Source organism: Mustela putorius, unplaced genomic scaffold (genome assembly GCF_011764305.1).
Source record: "Mustela putorius furo isolate JIRA1106 unplaced genomic scaffold, ASM1176430v1.1 tig00000275_pilon_pilon_pilon, whole genome shotgun sequence".
In the NCBI taxonomy this organism is placed as follows: domain Eukaryota; kingdom Metazoa; phylum Chordata; class Mammalia; order Carnivora; family Mustelidae; genus Mustela; species Mustela putorius.
Window position 1 is genome coordinate 10677083 of NW_025421341.1, and position 19543 is coordinate 10696625.

Sequence of the window (19543 nt, forward strand, 5' to 3'; positions counted from 1 at the left end):
CTTGCCTGGAAAAATTCAGAATCACTGTATATCCAATAAGAATTTTACCTTAAAAATGAAATTATTAACTTAAACATGAGAAAAATAGTATCAATTGTTCTGCTAATTATATAACCCAATTTACTTTTATTAAAAAAAAAAAAAGCAAGAATCTTGGCCTATGTTAATTCAGACAGTCAGGCTCATCATTTAATGGGTTTTCTCCAGTAGCAACTATTTTATAAGGAGATACTATAACATTATTTTTAAAATCTCGCAATATCAGCATAATCATTGCTTTTCTTGATGATCTTTATCACTTATACATTTTTATTTTATACACAGAAATTCAAATAAAAAATCCATACCATGCCAGATAAAATTTTGGAAACCTACATCTTTTGAGGTGTATTTTGGGCTCTATGATTGTCTCCATGGGCTGAAAGAAATTGTAATAAGAATTGGTAGTCCTAGTTAAAAAGGAAATGATAATCTACAAAAGTTGATATACCATGATAATGATAATTTGACAGTGAAAATATACCTTTCAACTGTAGAGCTATAGTCACCTTCATTATGGGTATTTATAGAATAGATATATACTCTCTATATAGATATATATAGAGAGAGAGAATTCATATGTTTATATGTAGTTACTATATATTGTATAATATTTATTATATATTTGTATATAAAACTATAATATAACATGATCTAAGTTTTGGCCTTGACACTTTGCTTTGGACCCATTCTTCCAGGGACAAGACTTTAAGCAATTTTCGCACAAAAAAATTGTATAGTTCCTTTCCTGTTAATTAAATAAGAAGATTTTCAAGAAGTTGTAAAGTCCTCAGATTCCCATCTTGTTAGGCAGTCATGGCAGACTCTGCTTAACTCATATAAAACACATATGCCTTAATAAGCTTTTTATTATCCAGTTTCCTAAGCCAAAGTAAACCAAAAACAGAAAATCAGGAAGGAGATAAGAATATATGGGTGAGGAAGCTGAAATGACAGGAAACAGAAGTGTCAGATAAGCACAAAATGCTATTACCACATAGTAAGCCAGGGAATATTTGTGATAACTCTTAAATCAGTGCTTCTCAAACTTTTTTTTTTTCCTGAGGAAATTAATAAGATTCAGTAACAACTATGATAGAGTCTCTAAGTTGGGATATATTTATGCCCCTCATTTTTCCAGAAGGAGCTTAAAATGAAGGAATTATAACACATTTTGAAAATATTAGAATGGTTTTGATTATATATATGTTGACACTCTAAATAATATTCTGTTATCTTTGGCAAAAACAGGTTGAAATACTACAAATATGGAGTAAACGGTATGTTGCTAAGACTTCCCCAGTTTGCTACATAATAAAGGAGGGAAGCTTTTAAAACAATACTGAATTAAATGAGTAAATTTAAATTTTACATTCATCGAGGAAGTGACAATAGGGCCAGTACACAGGAAGTAATCAGGTTTCCCTTTTAGAAGTCTACGTGTTCTGTGAACATGTGCGGGCGTATTCAGGCCAGCCTGAGTCCGTGAATCTCTCACAGTTACAGTTTGTACATAAACCATTTGTTCATCATAGATGAAACTTACACCAGCTCCAGAACACCTGAATGGAAGATTTTGCAAGTGACTCAACTTAGGATGCACTTCTTGGACATCTCTAGTGAGTTCTGCAATATATAGTAGACTGGAGATAGGGAACTTAAAAACAACTCATTCCGTAATCAAGATGGTGCTGGAATAAGTTAAAAACATCAACAAAACAAGTCCACTATGATAAAGGTGGGGTAGATGAGTATTACTAAATATCATCAGTATTGAGATGATGGTGAAATTAATTCTTCCTATGCAGATATTTATGAGTGGGAGGCGGTTGCCGACTTTTGTTCTGAAGGATAGATAGCCATTCAGGGGATAAGTGGGAATGCAGAGGACATTTTGGACAGAAGGAGAAATACAGGCCACATCGCGGTGGGCTCAACCCCAGAATGCAGTTTCTTGTCCCTGGAAAATAGAGCTCTTACTTGGAAAGAATTGGCCCTGTTTATTTTGGTCGAAATTGTGTTAGGACAGATGATGTAAAACATTGATTAATGTAGGTAGGTACTCTTCAAGACAAGAACTTACATGCTTCTAGTCTTACCAACTTTCTTTATTCCTCCTCTCTGTTTCAAAACCTGTACTTTAAGATCTTGATTTATTCTTTTCCTTTCCTTGCTGTTGTTTTCAAATGAAGTCAAATGATTTTAATCTGGAATGTCAAGTTCTTCTGTAGGTTGGATTTTTTTTTCTTTTTTTTTTTTTTTTTTTTTGCAAAAATATGGTAGGCAGATGTTGTCATGGAATGCTTTTAGGGCCTTGTGAAGGATTTGTTCAGGACAATCCTTTCCCTCAATCAGGTGTCATCTTGCCTGGAGTCCCAGCCCACTCCAGAGAAACCCTGCTCCGAAGTCTGAAGTCAGGCTCTGGGATTTGGGCTCTGGGTGTTGATAATATCCCAGGAGGCTTTACTGAGGGCCCCATTAGAAACATGCAGAGGCAGGAGCTGACATCTGGTTATGATTAATCCTCTCAACACCCTGGCCGAATGCGAGCTGGCCTTGGGCTCCAGCCAGCTACTCCCGAGAAAAACCAGCCCACTCCTTCATACTTGTTTCATGTTTTGCAGAGGCTAGTTCTTCGCTTAGGCTTTCTTACTCTCCCCTCCATGTTCATTATTAGAACTTTAGAGGTAGAGGGGCCTTACCAAAAAAATTGGCTCAAGGTGATAGATGAAGCCATACAATGTCACCAGTAATCATGGTAGAGATAGTACCCGGGCACCACGGAGTATAACAGGTGCTGAAATACAAGGTCACTAGACTGCCTGGAAATTGTGGATCTACTTCAGTGGGCATATGGAGTATCCTACAAGATATGTGACTGCTCCCATTACAAAGAATTATCTGGTCCAAATGTGCAGCTGTGGAGAAACTGTGGTGTAAATACTTATTTTTAAGAGATGAGAATCTGTAGCCTTTATTAGATTCTCAAAGGAACCTGAGAGTCCATAAAAGTCAAGAATCACTAGCAACATAGTTGGAAAAATGGCCTTCAGAGTGACACAGTCCAAGTTCACATCTGCTTTAGAATTAGGACTTGTAACAATGCATTGAACAGGCTTAATTCTTGGTTTCTTTTTTATAAAATGAGGCGACTGTCCCCAGTGTATAGGATTGTTGTAAAGATTAAATTGTCTAGTGCACATAATGGGTTTAGCACAATGACTACCCAAACTCATAAGAAACTCATTAAATAATTATTATCATTAATAATTATAGTGTTGGGGCACCTGGTGGTTCAGTGGGTTAAGGTCTCTGTTTTTGGCTCGGGACATGATCCCAGGGTCCTGGGATCGAGCCCCACATCGGGCTATCTGCTCAGCAGGGAGCCTGTTCCTCCTCTCTCTCTGCCTGCCTCTCTGCCTAGTTATGATCTCTGTTTGTCAAATAAATAAATAAAATCTTCGGAAAAAGAAATAAAAAAAATTTTAGTGTCTCTAATCATCTCTAGAATTCTGAATTTAGAAGGAGTACAGCATAACAGGTACATGTCTGACTTAGAGACAAGGACACCTAGCCATGCCAGTAACCTTTGGCAAACCACTGTATGTCTTTGAGTCTCCATGTCTACATCTCTTAATAGAGGAGAGTAGTATTTCTCTCACAGGATCATTGTGAGAACAAAATGAGAGAGCATATATAAAACATTTGCATCACGACTGCCCTATATTAGGTGCTCAGTAAAAGGGAGATATAATACTCAAACATCTTGTCTCCTGGGCCACTCATCCTATTGTAGGAGAACTGGGTTAGGGCTAATGAGATTTGAAGTAATCCCAGGACATGGAGAAGACCTAAATCTTGTACCAGTTTTTATTCGTCCTTAAGTATCCTAAGGAAGTTACTTTTTATCTTTACTCTGATCTCCTTACTCTTTGGGGAACTGCCTTTACTCCCTCCTGTCTTGAGGATGGATAGAGTTGGTTGTGGGATTGGGCAGAGATGAAGGGAGTAATTGACAGAGGTGAGGAGTCTTGTTCGTTAGGGGTCTGACAGCAGTATAATAGGAAGGAAGGTGTCTTAGTCTGTTCGGGCTGCTTTAACAGACTGCCATAGACTAGGTGGCTTATAGAAAACAAGTTTCTTTTTCCCAGTGCAGGCTGAAGTCTAACATCAAGGCGCCAGCAGATTCAGTGTCTGGTGAGACCCATTTCGGGTTGATAGATAGCTGTCTGCTCGCTGTACCCTCACATGGCAGAGAGGTTGAGGGATCTCTCTCAGGCCTGTTTTATGTGGGCACTAATCCCATTCATGAAGGTTCCATCTTAATAACATCACGTATTTGAAACATGTATTTGGAAGAGGGTTGGGGGAGGAAGGACACAAATAGTCTATAGTAGAAAGGGATTTTTTTTTCTTTAACAGATGCAAGCATGACCCAAATTACAATGAAATAAATATGCTAAGGTTACTGAGTTATATGCCTGGATAGTTGAATTCACTTCTATAAAATCAGTTGATGAGAGTTAACATTCCCATGTCTAAGTACTCACTTAAACATAGTATTAAAAAGATAAAAACCATAAAAATGTGCTTTTCTTGGTCAAAATTATCCCAAAGCATACACAATGGGCATGTACAATTGAAGGATATTTAATGAATCTGGGTTGAGATATTTCATGAGCTTTCCATTGAATCACTTTCATTTTCAATCAAGACCAGACATGGGTATGCATTTATGTCTGTATGGTTAGAGAAGTGAACAAATTGTTGTCTTCTGCTTCTTCAGAAGAAGACAGCACTTGTCCTGCCATCCCCCAACACAGGCATCAGTCACCGTATCTTCTGCCATGTGACTCTGGATTTTATATCGGGCTCTCTTCCAGGAGACATCTGGTGGCATATTGTCCACTCTGGCTTTGAATGTTTTATTCTTGAAGCATTAATTCTTTAGGAACTAGTCATCCTCACCTATGTAGCAGAGGGAATGGTTAGGAATAGAGAATGCTAAGAAGCCAGGACTTGGGCTCTTCTGATCTAGCCCTGACCCTAACTAGCTGAGCAAGTCCCAGCCCATGGGGAAGTGCCTTTTCTTAAGAGGAGTTCAATCGATGGTTTTGCATCCCCTTTTGACATCACATTATTTATCTGTAAACAGAAGAGGTTGGAAAAGATGATCTCGAAGGACCTTCCAAGCTCTAAATTCTATGATTATATTCTAAATGTTAGGACATCATGGCACTTACTGGCATCACCATTAATGAAATTACCCATCATTTATCTTATACAGAGAAAGCACACACCATGAGTTACAGACCAGCCAGGCCTGAAAATGAAAGTGTGTGGATTTTTATCCTGCCCACAGCTCTCCAGTGATGCTTGTGATAAGTGTGTATGTCTTCTTTAAAAAAAAAAAAAAAAAAAAAAAAATCCCAGCTGCCCTGGGGTGACCTGACCTGCCTTTTTGTTTGGACTTGTATGTAAACATGTTCTACTTCAACGTTGTGCTCTATCTGTTTGAGACTGGAATGTAGCTAAAAAGGAAAGTTTGTGCTTAGTATCTGTTGGTAAGAGATTATTTTATCAAAAAAAAAAAAAAAATGTCCTTGTATCTCCTTCTCTCTTATTTACTTCTTCACATAGACCTTGCTCCATACTTCCCAGAGAAGGTTCACATGAGGTTACCAGGTGTGATCTCACTCAGATTGTATTTCCTCCATCCTCGAGATGCCCATAAAGTTTCAGTCTTTATCTTTCTTCATATCATAGAGGACGAGGTGTCCTGCCAAGACTAACCCTCTGCAAATCCAACATGAGACCTCATTTCCTGTTAACAGAGTGAGGATCTTGATCCCTCTTCTGCTTCCTCCTCCTCCTTAAAAATCTCACATCTAATTGTTAATGACCCTCCCAGCCTCCTTCTCAAGACTCAACCCAACAGTCCTCTTCCATGAAAGGCCAAAGTAGACCGTAAGGATTTCTCGAGTTGTGTCTCACTTCACGTAACTAAACCATTAAGGTTGTTTTGTTTTACCCTGCTTTGTGTAACCGTAACCTCAGTCTTTCTGTGCCTCCCTCAAAATTAGATCATAGAAATGGAGAGATTTCTTTCTTGTTTGGCCTTTCCTGTAAATCTCATTTCCAGATTTGCTCCCAGTTAGGGTAAAGGTTAAGTGGAGTGGGAAAACAAGAGGAAGGAGGAGACGTCGTGCTTTGTGGAGGCAGTGCACTCAGACGTTTTCCAGCTCTAATCGAATGCCCTTCTCGATCGATCTCATCACCTTGCCATCCCACTTTCTTCGTTCAGGAGCATGCACTCTTTCGGGTGGCCTCCGCCATCTTGTCTGCCCAGTGGCCTCTCCAGCAGGTGGCATATGCAGTGAGTCTCCATGATGGCTTTAGCTCTCCAGGGCAGCTTTCCACATTTACCCTTCCCCCTGTTGTCGGCGGGAAAACTTCCTCTGACCATCTGCTACTGAATTAGTCAAAGTTTATTAATTTGTCCACAGGATTTCTCCCCCAAAGCTGCCCAGTTGGTCCTATTGTTCTTTGTATGCCCGGTTTTCTCATTTCTTAGGGAAGTGCTATTCTTTTGTATTTTATTCTCCTAACTTGAACATGGATCCCCAATATTTACTACTATAAAAAACTCTTCCGCATTTTCCTCTCCCAATTTAGAGTTGTACAGTCGTAGTCTAGAGACCAAGTAACAAAGAGAATTCTAGTAGGGAGACTGCAGAGCCAAAGAGCATGATATCAGAACTGGGGTCAGTGTGTCTCTGGTTTGCTTTTGTGACCTGGCCAAGTTGCAGCCCTTCTCTGCCTCAGTTTCCTTATCTATAATGTGAATAAAAGCATTGTGTTAGTCTGGAGTTCTGTGAGAATCACTAGAGATAATTTATGGAGGAATTCTCTAGGAAGGTAATTTGTCATACAAACCTACTGGCATTTCTGTTGAGTTTAATCTGTTAAGCAGCATCATAATATTCCTTTTTTTTTTTTTTTTTTAAGATCTATGTATTAGAGAGAGAGCACGAGTGGAGGTAGGGGCAGAGGGGCAGAGGGAAAAGCAGACTCCCTGCTGAGCAGGGAGTCCAATGTGAGGCTCATTCCCAGGATCCCAGGATCATGACCTGAGCTGAAGGCAGACACTTAACCACTGGGCCACCCAGGCGTACCCTCACATCATAACATTCCAAAAACAGCACCTGCACCCGTGCCTCATAGTGAGGACTTCCTACCGTAGTGTGGAGACAGGTCTAAGGCATGTCCCCGATCTGACTGTCAGTATTTTGAAGATTTTTCCCTTGAGGCTGCCTGAGGGGAAGAGGCACTGTGGTCCCCCCACATTCTTTGGTTGGCAGAGCTTGTACCCCAGTTGGTTAGCTGCTGCTGTAGTCTCTAGCTTGTGTGATGCTTCTGGCTGAAGAGAACTAGTGCCTCGAAGTGATTTAGACGGGGGTCCAGGCTGCGAAGCACATGTAGGGCTTCAGTGCACTTTGTAGTACGTGGTTTCCTGAAGATTCTGGGTAAAAGTACTCATCAGTCAGAGCCTCCTTGCAAACAGGCCTTGACAGTCTTCTTTGTCGTGATTTTTCTGCCAGAAGATGCCATAGCAAATTGGTCCTTCACTGCACACCTCTGTGTTGTTCTGCAGACCAGCAGACTAGCAACTCCCAGAGCTAGCGGTAATTTCTAGGAGACTTATCACCACTGTCAAATATGGAACATTTAAGCATAAAGTCTCTCTGTGCCTGCAAATGCAAACCCTTGTTTCAAGTGATGTGACCACTTCCTTTTGCTTCCAAACCCCCTTTCCATGAGCCAACACGGTCCCTGCCAGAGAAAATGGCAGAATCAGGCTAGGTTAGCATGCTTGCCAAAGATTTAGGTAGGAGATATTACACAAATGTCTAAATTATTGCAGCTTGGGACTCTGAGATTTCAAAAACATACTTTCACACACTTAATTATTGTTACTATTGTAACTATTTGATAAGCTCCAGAAACTTGTTGTGCCATAGAAAATAAATCATTCCTAATGGCTGGGGGGTTTTTCTTCTTCTTCCTTTTTTTTTCTTTCTAAACTTGAACTTGTCCTGAAACAGTCATCCATCATCACCATACTTTTCTCTGTTTCATACATTTTTTTTTTTCCTCTGCCCTAGGATGGTCGTCTGCGGATGAATGACCAGCTGATTGCCGTTAACGGGGAATCTCTTTTGGGAAAGTCCAACCACGAAGCTATGGAGACACTGAGGCGATCGATGTCCATGGAAGGAAACATTCGAGGGATGATCCAGTTGGTGATTCTGCGGAGACCAGAGAGACCACTGGAGGTGACGCATGTCTTTGGTTCCCTCAGCAAATTGCCCAAATGGCCACCTAAAATATGCAGAGTTCCATCACTTAGTATCAAACTGATCCTGAAACTGGGAAAATATGCCCCAGAAGGGCTCTGATGGATTTAGGTGGCAAACACGTGGTAGATTATAGGTATAACTAGAAGGTATAAATATGTACATATCAAGTAAGTAATTTATCAAATCTAACAGGTCCTTATTTTCTAGTTTTTTTCCCCCCCCCCAGAAATTTCTAGACTTTGGGCTTCATTTATGTAGTAAACTATTAAACTATATAGCATCTTTAAATACTTTTTTGATTGATGTGCTTATAGCGTCCATACTTTAGAAAGTTCTTAATCAGAGGTATACAGTGCTTAGTGTAAAGACTGTTATAATGCAGTATGTTTTCCCCCACAATGTGCATGTAGATAATATAGACCTGGAACTTAACTAATTCAAAACTTGATTTATTAAGCAAGCTCCTTGCTTCATGTTATATTAAATAAATGTTTTTAATTAAATAAGTATTTTTGCACTGTTTTATCATGATTTTTTATGGATTTTTTTAACGCAAGAAATATTTCTGCCTACACATGAAGTATAAGCATAAAGTATTCTTGATTGCTGTTATCCCTAAACATTTCACTTATATACAATTATATTTATATTACACAATTATAGTATTAAATTATAAAGTATATTAATATATTTATAATAATTATAAAATACTCCTAAAACGTTATTTTCTTTTATATATGAAAAATAATTACTAAACGCTCTTAAAAATATTTTAAGAAGGGGCGCCTGGGTGGCTTAGTGGGTTAAGCCTCTGCCGTTGGCACAGTCCCGCATTGGGCTCTCTGCTTGGCAGGGAGCCTGCTTCTCCCTTTCTCTCTGTCTGCCTCTCTGCCTACTTGTGATCTCTCTCAAATAAATAAAATCTTTAAAAAGAATATTTTCAGAAAACGGTTGATCACAGTTTAGAGTTAAGAAAAACATGAGCGCATCACACAGATATTCTCTGAGGACAAGTAATGTTTTTGTAATATGGTAATATTCAGAGTTAACATAGAATACTGTTAACAAAACACTAATATAAAATATTAGTTTTAATAATATGTTTAACTCAAAATTTAAAAAGGATTTTTCTTTTTTTTTTTTTTTAAGATTTTATTTATTTATTTGACAGACAAAGATTGCAAGTAGGCAGAAAGGCAGGCAGAGAGAGAGGAGGAAGCCGACTCCCTGCTGAGCAGAGAGCCTGATGTGGGGCTTGAGCCCAGGACCCTGGGATCACGACCCGAGCTGAAGGCAGAGGCTTTAATCCACTGGGCCACTCAGGCGTCCCAAAAGATTTTTCAAATTAAGTTTCAACTACCTTCTACTATTGTTCGTAGTAGTTAAAAGCGTAGGCTCTAAAGTTTTGGATTACTTGAGCGAAACTCCCAGATTGTGCATTTTCTGACCATGTGAAGACATACCTAGCTGAGTGCTTGGAACTTGCAGATGACAGATACTGTTGTCTATTTTATCCCTTACTGTATCCTCATTTCCCAGCACACAGTAGACACTTAATAAATATTGTCGAATGAATGAATAAAAGATGCCTCTGAGACCTCCTTTATCTGAGAGGGTCAGCTGAAGTAGTAAAGTTATAAACTAGATCTCACTTTGTTATATTATCAGCTATTGGAAGAGAGTAACTGTACCTTTTTACTCTTCTGTACATAACCTTGTAAATGTTAAATAAATGTAAATTGGCCAATTACTGGAGACTATATATAATGAGCCAACTCGTTTTCAACATTTGTGTCTGCTTAAGTGACAGAGAGGCTTCCATGAATATTTAATGGATTTTACTTATGTACATAGTTATAAAACCCTCATCTAATGCTCCCATCCATGGTGGAATTGCCTCCTCTCTGGTTTAATTTAAGTCCTACCCTAGAGCCTTGGGATTCATGGTACCCCGTTGGTGTGAAGGATGGCCCGTGGGCCCCTAAGCTACCCCTCTGGGCATCTGTGTATTATGTGTCCCTTAAGATTTCTTGGAACAAAGATAGTTCAACTAAGAGAAAAGTCTGGAAGGCACTACTGTAGAGTACCATTCCTGTGCCAATAGCAAGAGTTAAGGGAGAAAGAAGAGAAAGAACAAAATGAACAAGGTTGTTAAGAATTATGTCTGCCATCTCTCCCCTTCCCTAATTTTGTCTTTCTCTAAAATGGGCGTGTGCCTGCTGGGTGAGCATTCTGTACTTGGGCTCCTCTAGTTGTGACGTTTTATCATTTACATTCTTCTTCACTGCACGAGTTTCTGGTCTCCCACTCTGACGTGGGTTGACAATTATTCCATCAGAAGAAAGTACTAAACTTTCGGTGTGTTGCCCATCCTTGGAAGTGTCTTATTAATGTAGTTCACTAGGAAATTAATTGGGAATTAAGAAATGGGATGACAATTTTTTTTAAAGATTTTATTTATTTATTTGACAGAGATCACAGTAGGCAGAGAGGCAGGCAAGAGAGAGAGGGGGTGGGGGAAGCAGGCTCCCCACCCAGCAAAGAGCACAATGTGGGGCCTGTTCCAGACCCTGAGATCATGACCTGAGCTAAAGGCAAAGGCTTAACCCACTGAGCCACCCAGGTGCCTCACAATTTTGATGAGGATATTTAAACAAGGTCCCTTTTTAGTTTCCCTAATATTTACATGCTTTCCATGGGGAATGTGCAGGCACTTGATGCTCTCAGCTCTCGGGAATCTCTGTGGTACCCACAAAGATTAAAGAACATTTTTCTCTTATGAAGACAGCAGCTGCTGATGTACAGCTCATCTTTATTAAATTGGAAAAAAATCCAAAAAAACAGAAAAACCGTCTGCAGCTATTTCTCTCCCAGTTCTGTGTTTTGCTGTGTCAAAGCATATGTCGTGCACTCCTGCTCTTGCTGTGTCCCCTGTGGAGAAACAGTCACCCTCAGGTACAATAAAAAAGCAGCAGACCCGAGAAAAAGGACTCAGCACTGCTCATACATTCAGGCAAATCAATTAGTTAGATCTGGCAAGAATACCAAAATAGTTACTTGAACATTATATTGATATAAAAAAAAATTAAAGGAGCTACTTAAGGAAAGTCAAAATATATAGTTGTTGGAGTATTTTCCCACATTACCCAGATGTACAAGATACGTAAACAGTTTTGATGAGGACCTCGTGAAGAATACATAATGAATCCTTGATTGAATCAAAATCATTTTAAACAGAAACATGTTTTTCAAAGGGTGAGCTTGAAGTTCAATTGTAATTCTATTTGAGCCTAGAGACTTAGTATTAAAAAATGGGTTATGACCTGTTTTTTCTCCCCCCTCCCCCCCAAACATTTCCCTCCTCTCTACAAGCTCATCTTGGTAGAAGCAGAATATGTTTAAAAATCCATTATATTTTTTATTGGCTGGGACGCTAATGGAGGGCTCCGCGACAGCTCTATTTTACAAGCTGAATACTTTAATTAGGCTGGTTACTGATCAGTTGTTAGGATATCGATGGTGTCATTTATCAAAGAGCTGGGAAAGCGGAGTTTTGTTTTGTTTTGTTTTTTGTTTTTTTTTTTTTTGGTTCTTGTTGTTGAAGCACAAGGCTAGGTGAAGTAAGTCCTACCTCTCCTACCTGCTGAGGCTCGGGCTTTCATTTAGGATTTGTTGGCCGAGTCTGGTTTGACTAACAGTACAGAGGCAGAGGGTAACACTACGTGTGGGAAAAGTGTTACAAGCTTCGACAAGAAGCTAAGAGAACTTCAGCAGCTGAAAACATTTTAATTATTAAGGATGTATAAATTGAATGTTTTAAATATTTTGTTTAGCAGGATACTGAGTTTTTGTGAGTGAGAGGAAAGTATAATAAAATTATTCAGGCCAAATGCTTTGCTCCAAAGTAGAGAGTTTGGGAGATGGGATCTCTGTCTCTCTTGCATCCTGCTTCTCTCACACATGGTCAAGGGCACACTGGTGAGATGGCGTCCAGGTGACTTCCTTGAAATCTGTGAGAAAGACACATAACCTGAGCAAGCGCAGAACCCAGTTCTTTGTGTCTCCATCCTCTTGATCAGACTCCTGGAGCTCTCCAGAACTGGCTCCCCTCAGCTCCCTCTTCACACCTCTGTAACATGGTTTGTGGGCATGTTACTCTGGATACAGCCATTTTGAGGACACTGTGAATTTGTTGGAAGGCTGTCCACATTCAAACAGGAGGGAAAAACATCAAAAAGGGGGGAGGGGGAAGCTCAGGAGAACCCCTGTCTGACATTGTCACCGAGATTGTTTTAGCTTCTGGCCAGCAGACCTGGTGTCCACAGTGGGAAACACTCCTGGCGTTTGAGTGGCAAACCTGCTTAGGTTCTGACTTGTCCTAGAGCATATGCACTTAGTCGCTGAGGGAGAGAGAGAGGAACCAGCTGGTTGGCAGAAAAATACCCTTGGCATGAACTGTTCTTCTTGTGTTGACACTGCCACAAGCTGTATTCCCAGATGGAAGAAAATTTGAAAGAAGCCAGTTGTAAGTGGGGGGAAAGAATGATAAAGTTAATCCTCTTTGGTGCTGGCTATGAGTCATCCCAGTCCTTAGCACCACGTTGTCAGTAGTTTTTGTATCTCGCATTCGAAGATGTCTTAACTGATAGGGCCATTTTGATTTTCCAGTTGAGAGTGTATAAGCAGTAGACTTTTGGGAGCTCATTCATCAACTGATCATTCTCCTACATTGCTTTCATGGACCAAGTTCAAACGTATTAAAAAAGCAAATGTAATTTTTTATTTTCATTTCTTAGGAGCCTGCAGAGTGCGGGGCATTTTCTAAGCCATGCTTTGAGAATTGTCAGAACACTATAACCACCTCCAGGAGAAATGATAACAGCTCATTGCATCCCTTCGGCACTTACAGTTCGCAGGACAAACAGAAAGGTAAGAGTCTGTCCATTTTCATCTGCTGCAAATGGCTGGAGAAAACACAAGACTATATATTTTTTTAAAAGGACAAAGGGAAGTTAATTAGACCAAGTGCAGGCTTTGTTCCTCTGAGTCATGAACATGGGGAGATGATGTGTGGTAGAGCTGACTCAGAAGTTGTGAAGCAGATTCCTGGCATCGCCTCCAGTTTAAGTGACAGTTTCTGTGTTTGCTGCCCCAAACACGGAGGATTATGTGTAAAACAAACCAAACGAAAACAAAATGGCAGCATGGAAAAACAAAATGGCAAACTGTTTTTTTTTTTTTTTTTTTTTAACAATCTTTTCGTTATTGAAAGTTACCAAATGTAAATAACTATTAAACTTAAAAAAAAAAAAGTGCAGACTAGTATTAAACCATAAGGCGGTCATTGCATGATTTACGGGTTCTAGGAAGAGTGTGGTAAATACCATGAATGAGACCATCCTGTAACAGCTGGAATGTTCTTATTATTCCTCACTATGTTGTCTTTCCCTTATTTTCTGGTACTCGTAGAGCTCTGGATATAAAACATTTGGACTTTGTTTTTAAAAAATCATTCTGTGGGTCACCAAGAAAAAAATTATTTTTTATTTCCCTGAATGTCATTTTATAAAAATAACTTTAAGTTTTTTGTATTGCAGAGACAATGCATATTCCTTACAGAAAATTTAGGGAAAAGCAATAATGTTATTAATAATATTAATATTAATATTAATATTAATTAATATTAATTAATTAATTAATAAATATTATTAATAATAATAATATTAATATTAATATTAATAATATTACTCATTCATCCTTCTAACTATCAAAAATACTAATCGATAACATTTTTACATCTGTATTTCAAATCTTTCCTCCATGCAAATATGCATATATAAAATGAAGTGAAAATGAAATATATATAATGTTTAGGAAATTGCTCTTTAATTAATACACATTATGATCATCTCACTATGTCACTGAATATTTTACATCATCACCACATAGTGGTTCCATAGTGAGCCTCTGAACGCAGGTACTATTTATGTAATCTGTCTCTTTTTCACATTTAACATGTTATCTGAATTTATGTGGGAACAAGTTGAAACTCTGAGTTAACTACATCAAAATAGGCTTGTCCATCTCAGATTCCTTGAGAATTGTTTCATCAGAATGAGACGTTGTCTTTTTCTCTGACTTTGTCCATTTTAGTGAGAGTAGCAGCAACAGCTGTGACCATTCATTTATTAAGTGTTTACTGTCTGTTAGGTTCTGTGTTAAGCAATTTACATGCACACTGGAAGTGGGTAATACTATTATCCTCGTTTTACAGATGAAGAAACAGAGAGTAAATAATTAACCCAAGACCACATACTTCGTCCATGCAGAGCCTGGATTCAGCCCCTATGTCTCTGATTCCAGTTCATTGCCTAAACCACAGCATGGACGCTGTCTTACATTGGTCCCTTGAAACTGTTGAAGTCCTTTCACCTGATACCAAAAATGTGATTAAAGGCTCACTTGACTTTGTGTCAGATAAAGAAATACTCTTGTCTTTTCTCGTCTTCCTTAAGAAATTAAAATTTGTCTTGACAAAGCGAGATCTCTTTCCAAGACCTTAAATCACAGTAGCAGGAGAATCTGGGGAAGGAACAGCAAGTTGTCCACATACTAGACCAGCCTTCTCTCAACCATGGCCATATAATGATCAAGAACATTGCCATGTGTATTAAAATATCTAGGCTTTACATAATTTGATTGGCATTTTATTCTCAAGAATCATGTGATACAGTGACAATCCACGTTCAGGGTGTTATTCCTAATTATACCAGTGACATCCAAAGGCGTAGTGGGCACATTATCCCCTATCTTGTTTCATTTTTTTATTAGAGATTTTATTTTTTGAGTAATTCTACACCCAGTGTGAGGCTCAGATCCACAGCCCTGAGAGCAAGCGTCATATGCTCCAAGTATGCCAGCCAGATGCCCCTCATTTTTAATAACTATAAAATATTGATGCTGGAGTGGTAATTATACAGACTATTTTTAGAGGACACTGAGATGCTCAAGGAAATGGGACACTATCTCTAGAAGGGACAGGAGCAACCAAAATTATGAAATTATAGAACTAGTTGAAGTGTGAGGATATAAACAGGAAAAAAAATTCAAATAATAGAGTCCAGTCAAAGCACATGCTAAAAACAAAACGTCATAATACTTTGAAATGTCAATAGAATGTTCTGAGTTTGTATTTCCACTGACCAGCTACATCCTTTGGGTACATGTGGCCCCAGACAACCACTGGGAGTCTCTATCTGTTCTTTCTCTTGAGACTTAGCTCCAGATAGAACAACTGTTTACACCAGTGAAAAACCGTGCAGGTCAGCTATCTGCAAGTTTCCTGCTTTACTTCCTGTCCTCATGTCAGTTTTCCAAAGTGACCCACAAAAAATCCAGTTTTTTCAAGCAGGGATTGCATCAAACATTATTTTTTTTAAAGCAGGAAAAATCTGTTGCTGTTATTTCTTTGTATATTCAAGAATTCCTTGTATATCCAAGAATTCGACCTATCAAGGCATTAGACTCATTAAATTTTAATCATAAGAGAGCAGTAGATGAAATTTTCTTACTTTTATGTAAGCCTATTGACTTAGAGATAAAAATATATATAATAGAATTTGTAAACAGGAGGCTGTAGAACATCCTGATCACCATCTCATTTTCATATTCAAAACATTTAAAATGTTGTGAACCATTGAGAGCTTTTGAGTTTCAGATGCAAATGAAGTAGCAAGAGGTTTCTTCTGAAACCTGAGTGTTGACTCAACACAACCAGGTTTTTTAAGGAGCCCCTTCAGAAAAGCAAGATTGAGTTGACAAAATGTAATGTCTAGTGAGGAAAGGAACTGTTACAGCCAAAACATTCAGTTCTTTTTTTCTTCCCTTTTTCCTTTCCTTTGTATATTTAAAAACCCAATGTTGATATGCGGGGTTCCATCTATTTTTGTAATAATAGTACATGCCACCCACAGTTCCTTGGTTATTTTTTTATATATATACACATACTCCTGTCAAGCTGTTCCATGGAAAAGGCATTTTTAGAACTAACGTTTGCAGAAATTGTAACACCAGAAAATTCACATTTGTGTTGGAGAATGGCTAGCAGTGCCTGCAGTAGAATGAGTGTGGTGCCCCAAGCCCCAAGATGGCCAGGGGTCAGGATGGGGGCTGTGTCCCAGGGGTTTACTTATAAAATCCTATTACGCATTTAAATGTTAATAAAGAATACAAATTACCAACACTGTATTTTCTGAAGAATTTTGGTGGTAGATCTCAGCCCTGGCTACATAATGGTTAAGTAGTAGTAATAAGCATCATTTGCCTCTGGTTTATTATTAGTTCTCTTTTCATTGCTCTTGTCTCCCCCTTTGTTGCTCCACCCCTGCTTGCCCCCCCTTTCAGCTCAACTGCACCCTAGCCCCATGTGTAAGTCACCCATTGCCCTAAGTCTTCCCAGGCTCACCACCCAGGGAGGGCTCCTGTAGGACTTCCATCCCCACCCCAAATCAAGCCCCTTTGGTTGTGTGTCCCGTCTCACTGGATCCATGTTCCCTGGGGTCCTTTGGGCAGACACATAATGTATAATTATTCCTAATGTGCCTTCTCTGGGGAACCAGCTCATGTCCACCCCTCTGTAGCATATAAGACACTCCCTGTGGAGTTGTGATCAGAAATTGAATTATACTTTTCAATTTGCCTGATGTTTGTTAGATACCTCCATTGTGCAGAATACACCATCAGCGATTCAAAAAAGAATACAATTGCTGTACTAGCCCTCAATAATAGTCTTTAACATTTTTATCAATTTAAACAAAAAATCTAACTCTAGAGTCATGAAAATTTATCTGTAAAAGGCCAGCTCGTAAGTATGTTAGGCTTTGCAGGCCAAGGGATCTCTGTCTCAGCTCTTCAGCTCTGCCGCCGTAATCCAAAAGCAGCCATGGACAGTGTGTAAATGAATGAGCATAACTCAATGAAACTTTATGTACAAAACCAGATGATGGGCTTGTTTTGGACCAGGGCCATAGCCTGGTGAGCCCTTGTCTTAAGTTGCAATCTCTTTCACTCTTCTTTTCTGATCTGGCCCTAGCAGGATGGAGTCTATAAAACAAGTAAGAAAAATAAAAAATGATTAAAATCAGGGTCATTGGGTCATGAATGAAGCAGTTACTGGAGGGTGCGCTGTCAGTTTTCCCAGGCAAATATACAGGACGGCCATCAAGACTTAACCTGCTCCGTGTGGTGAAATCCAGAAATATTATTTTTTTGGAGAAAAGAGTTCCACATTTTCGCACTGAGAGAGGGTTAATAGAGATGTTTGGGCCATGCGAAAAACCATTCCTTATACCATTGTTTAAAAATGTACCAGGAACAGAGAATCAACAAAGAAGATATTTGCCTCTGTACCTATAGATACTTAAAAACTATGTAGGTTGTTCATGTGGATGAAATAAAAATTAAAAGTAACAGAGGCACCTGGGTGGCTCAGTCACCTAAGCACCTGACTCTTGATTTCAGGTTAGGTTGTGATCTCGGGGTCCTGGGATCAAGCCCCATGCCAGGCAACCTGCTCAGCAAGGAGTCTGCTTGTCTCCCTCTCCCTCTGCCCTACCCCCCAGTGCAATTTCTCTCTCTCTCTAAAAAAATGTAGAGGTAACAATTGTAATAAAACTTGAAGCATCTGAGGAAGAGGAGGGAAAGGAGAGGAAGGCACGGAGGCGTTTCTCTATAATCCAGTAAGAAATAGGTCTAGATACATAGATGATAGATCAATAGCTCATTGCAGAAGCAGCATGTGAGAAATGTTATAAATGGAATAGTCTTCCATAATAGTAATGGATAAACCCCAAATGTCAGTGGATAAAGACAGCGAAAGTTTTTTCTTATCTTAATTATAGCCAATGAGGCGTGGTGGAAGGAGGGCGGGCACTGTGCTCCGTGCGGTGATGGAGGGACCTGGGCTCCTTCTGTCCCTCTGGCCCATTTTCTAGAGACTCCTCCACTCCTGCTGGCCGCTGGGTGATGGGACAGGTGGAGAGAATGTACCCTTCCGTAGCCTCTGACACTGGGGATGTCAATGGTAAGAGCAACTCCCCTACTATTGGCCAGAATAAATCTAGGTGCAAAGAAGCCTGGGAAATGGGGTCTATATGTGCAGAAAGAAAGGAGGAACAGAGTGAGCACGGGTACTCTCTGCGCCCGCCCTAAACATATTGAGGTGGATCTTGAGAGAAGGGTGGGACTTGGATGGATGCCAGTGGATTTTGCGTTTACATAAGCAAACCCACGGAGGCAGGAAAGCCCAGGCTGGTGGTTGGGGAACAGTAAGAAGTCCTGGGTAGCTAAGGGTGATAAGGAGCTGATGTTATCTGTCGGGGCAGAGACCTTTATGCTCTAAGCTATTGTGTGCACCTGAAATGTTTTTGGGAGGCCAAGTGACATGATCACAGCTCCATCACCAGTGTGAAAGACGGGCTGAGAAGTTGAGGGTAGAGACATGACAGCCAGTGGGAATGTTGTCCCAGTATGTGCCTTTTCTCTAGTTTATGGTGTATTTTTCTGTTCTGTTTCTCTGGCTGCCTAACTGCCACTTTATTACCAAATCACTAGATTACTTGGGTGGGAGGCAGTGCAGGGGGACAGTATCAACTGCCTTTGCTCGCTGTGCTTCTGTACCCCGGTTACCCCGCCTCTCAGATCTCCTGCTTCCAGCCTCCACCCCAGGGATGTGTCAGCACTGCCAGAATTACCTCCATTTTCTACTAGTCCCTGGGGCAGAGCTTTGAGCAGCATTCTCTATAGAAGAACCAATGGGATGGATTTGTAGTCATATGTAGTTAATGTACAATAGACATTATATTATACATCATATAATAATATATATTATAGTGTATAATATAAAATACATAATAACATATATGACATATACATAATAAGATGTAATAACTCATATAATATAATGAGACTTATTGTAAGAAATTGGCTCACATGAGGATGGAACCAGGCAAGCCCCAACATCTGCGAGATGAATGAGCAAAGCTAGAGACCGACCAGAGCCAACAGAGCGGTCCCATCCTGAATGCCCACTCAAGACCCAGGAAGGGTCAATATATCTGTTTCAGTCCAAGGGCAGGAAGAACCCA

General features: G+C 39.6%; 1 protein-coding gene across 3 annotated transcripts in view; it reads left to right on the forward strand.

Moving 5' to 3' along the window:
* The window catches only part of PARD3B (par-3 family cell polarity regulator beta), a 1046368-nt gene that overhangs the window by 609434 nt on the left and 417391 nt on the right, over nucleotides 1–19543 (forward strand). For all 3 annotated transcript variants that reach the window (XM_004764207.3, XM_004764208.3, XM_004764213.3), the window contains exons 12-13: nucleotides 8205–8375; nucleotides 13196–13328. In XM_004764207.3, the coding sequence (XP_004764264.1) occupies nucleotides 8205–8375; nucleotides 13196–13328 (304 nt within the window). The remainder of the gene's footprint in view (nucleotides 1–8204; nucleotides 8376–13195; nucleotides 13329–19543) is intronic.